This window comes from Elephantulus edwardii, unplaced genomic scaffold, assembly GCF_000299155.1.
Source record: "Elephantulus edwardii isolate Elephantulus edwardi_28Jun2011 unplaced genomic scaffold, EleEdw1.0 scaffold00027, whole genome shotgun sequence".
Lineage (NCBI taxonomy): Eukaryota > Metazoa > Chordata > Mammalia > Macroscelidea > Macroscelididae > Elephantulus > Elephantulus edwardii.
The window spans coordinates 12,491,641-12,494,235 of NW_006399777.1; the positions used below are offsets into that span (position 1 = coordinate 12,491,641).

At 43.1% G+C, this 2,595-nt stretch overlaps 1 protein-coding gene across 1 annotated transcript in view; it reads right to left on the bottom strand.

Annotated features, from left to right (window-relative positions):
* NGLY1 (N-glycanase 1) overlaps positions 1-2,595 on the bottom strand; it is an 89,607-nt gene that overhangs the window by 61,120 nt on the left and 25,892 nt on the right. Inside the window, exon 3 of the mRNA XM_006883353.1 lies at positions 1,269-1,517. Coding sequence (XP_006883415.1) covers positions 1,269-1,517 — 249 coding nt within the window. The remainder of the gene's footprint in view (positions 1-1,268; positions 1,518-2,595) is intronic.

Here is a 2,595-nt window from a genome sequence, read left to right on the forward strand (position 1 = left end):
AAAAAAAAGTTTAGAAGGGCCTTTAAAGACCGTTATTCAAAGACGCTGTTGTAAACAGGGTAATTTCCTAACAACTGTGAACATTTAAGGTGGTGTAGCCTGTTGCCAGGAGGGACCGGTCCTTGGAGAAGGACATCATGCTTGAGAGGGTGGAGGGTCAGCACATGACAGAAAGATCTCGGGCCAGGGTCGACTGACACGGTGACTGTGGCAACGGGGGGACAGGAGTGTCTGATAGGGTGAAGTTGGCTCAGGGCTGGGCAAAGCTCAGAGGCATTGCTCACAAGGTTGAAATGAGTCACAATCGACTCGATGGGCACCTCACAACTACAGTTTGTAGCCAAGTTGTGCTGCTGACCTAAAGGCCAGGCATTTCTGGTGGGTCAAGGCCATCAGTAAGATGTACACCTCTTCCAATTTTGACGCATAATTGCGGAAACTCGATGGAGGATTGTTAAGGGACTCAACCTGATGACAAGTATTAGAACCATTCAGATCACCAAGAACGACTGTCAGACATCAGAAGTTTGACTGCAGTTCTTCCAAAGCATGTCTGTGTATGCTAACCGTGAAATGTCACTCATTTGTGAGTATCCATTATCAGCATACTAATATACATCAGTCTTTACCTTAAACCAGAAGAAGTTAATTCTTTTTAATTGAACAGAGGTGTTGATGATAGTTAACTCACTGGGATGATTCAGTTCCTACTCACAGTGACCCTCCATCAGTTTTCCGATGGTTGTAAACCTTTACTGGAAAAAACTGTCCATCTTTCTCCCTTGAAGCAACTAACGGATTTGAGGCTTTTTGTTAGTAGTGCAATGTATTACATATACAACCACCCAGACATCTGTTACTAATCTGTTAATAACATAATAACCCCACGGAGGCAAATTTTAGGCCCAAAGTACTAATGTAGTAGAAGAAATCCAACTGCTAATTTGATGGGCGTACCACTGTGTAGCAAGCTAAAGGTGTGTGTTAATTTCTGTAAATGATTTAAGCATGAAGGCAGCACATGTATAAATACTAAATTGAACAAACCATAAATCTTACAAACAAGCAAGAAGATTTAAAAGTATAAATAAATGCCTTTTTTTTTCCTATGGACGTAACACTTTTTGAAAAAAATCTGAGAAAGTTTGAAAGTGCAGAATTCTAAAAAGGAAGAACTGGGACACGGAGTAAATGATAACCCCTCCCAAAGCTCTTCTGTCTCAACACAGGGCAACAAACAGCTGAGGAAGACTGAAGGGGAGCATTACCGTCGGTGCCGCCGCCGGGGCAGCGGGTGACTGCCCTTCACCATGACCCGGACGCTGGCTCAACCCGGCAGCGTCTGAAGGCTGCACTGCAGGAGGCTGGGCGGAGGCTGTGGGTTGCTGAGATAATTCCGCCCTGTGGCTTTTATCAGATCCATCCAAAATGCTACTTCTCTCCACGGCAATCAGGTCACGAATTTTCTGCAGCTGCTCCACTGATGCTTTTTTGGGAAAGATAAGATGTGTTTCTCCCTGAAATGTAAAAAATAAGAAAAATTCTGAACTGTCTCTTCATACAAACCTAACAAACATTGAATTATTCTAATAACATATGACACAATAATACATGTTTTCATATTAATTGTTTTCTTACCATTATACTCTTCTTATACAAAAGTAAGTAATTGCTTATATATACACACACCAAAAAGTGAGTCAAGTTCGACGCCACGAACAACCTACTGAAATCCTGCCCGTAATGCTCCAGTCCAGCTCCTTGAGAGTCTCCCTCTCCTTCACTGGCCTCCTACCGTTCCCAGCATGAGGTCTTTTTCCAAGTTCATCCTGGAGAGGGTTAACCCAGGCTGCTCCTTGGAGGCAAGGATTCCAAGGCTGCATCTCACATACTTAGGGTACATGGCCAGGTGAGACTGGTCCTTGGAGAAGGACGTCATGCTTGGAAGGGTGGAGGGACAGAACAGGAGAGGAAGACCCCAGATGAGAGGGACTGATACAGTGACGGGGCAATGGGGTTTGGTGTATTGGAATTAGTGCGACTGGCTCAGGACAGGGAAGGGTTCAGAGCTGCTGTAGAAAGGGTCACTATGGGTCACAGGTGATTCAATGGCAAATAACAACAACAACAACAACCAGGAGACTGCCTATTAGGCCACTGGTGAGGAATTTTGTTTCCTTGATGTCAAGATGTAATCGCTACTGAACGCTGTAGTCTTTGATTTTCTACACCACTTGTGTCAAATGCATAATACAGGTTTCTGATGACTCTTCCTCTAATTCTGAGGCCACACTCTCCTTCATATGGTTCAGTTTCTCAAACAATTGGCTCAGTATATAGACTGAATAGGTATAGAGAAGATATAACCCTGACACACACTTTCCTGATTTTAAACCACGAAATGTCTCCTTATTCTGTTGGTTCTGTGCATAGATTTCACATGAGGACAATTAAGAGTTCTGGGATTCCATTCTTTTTTTGAAAGAAAATTGTTTTTATTATTAATTTCAATGGAAAATTTACAGAGACTTTGGATTTCCATTCATTCATTGTTGCACTTTTCTCCCTGTCCAACCTCTGCCCCCCAGTTCACTC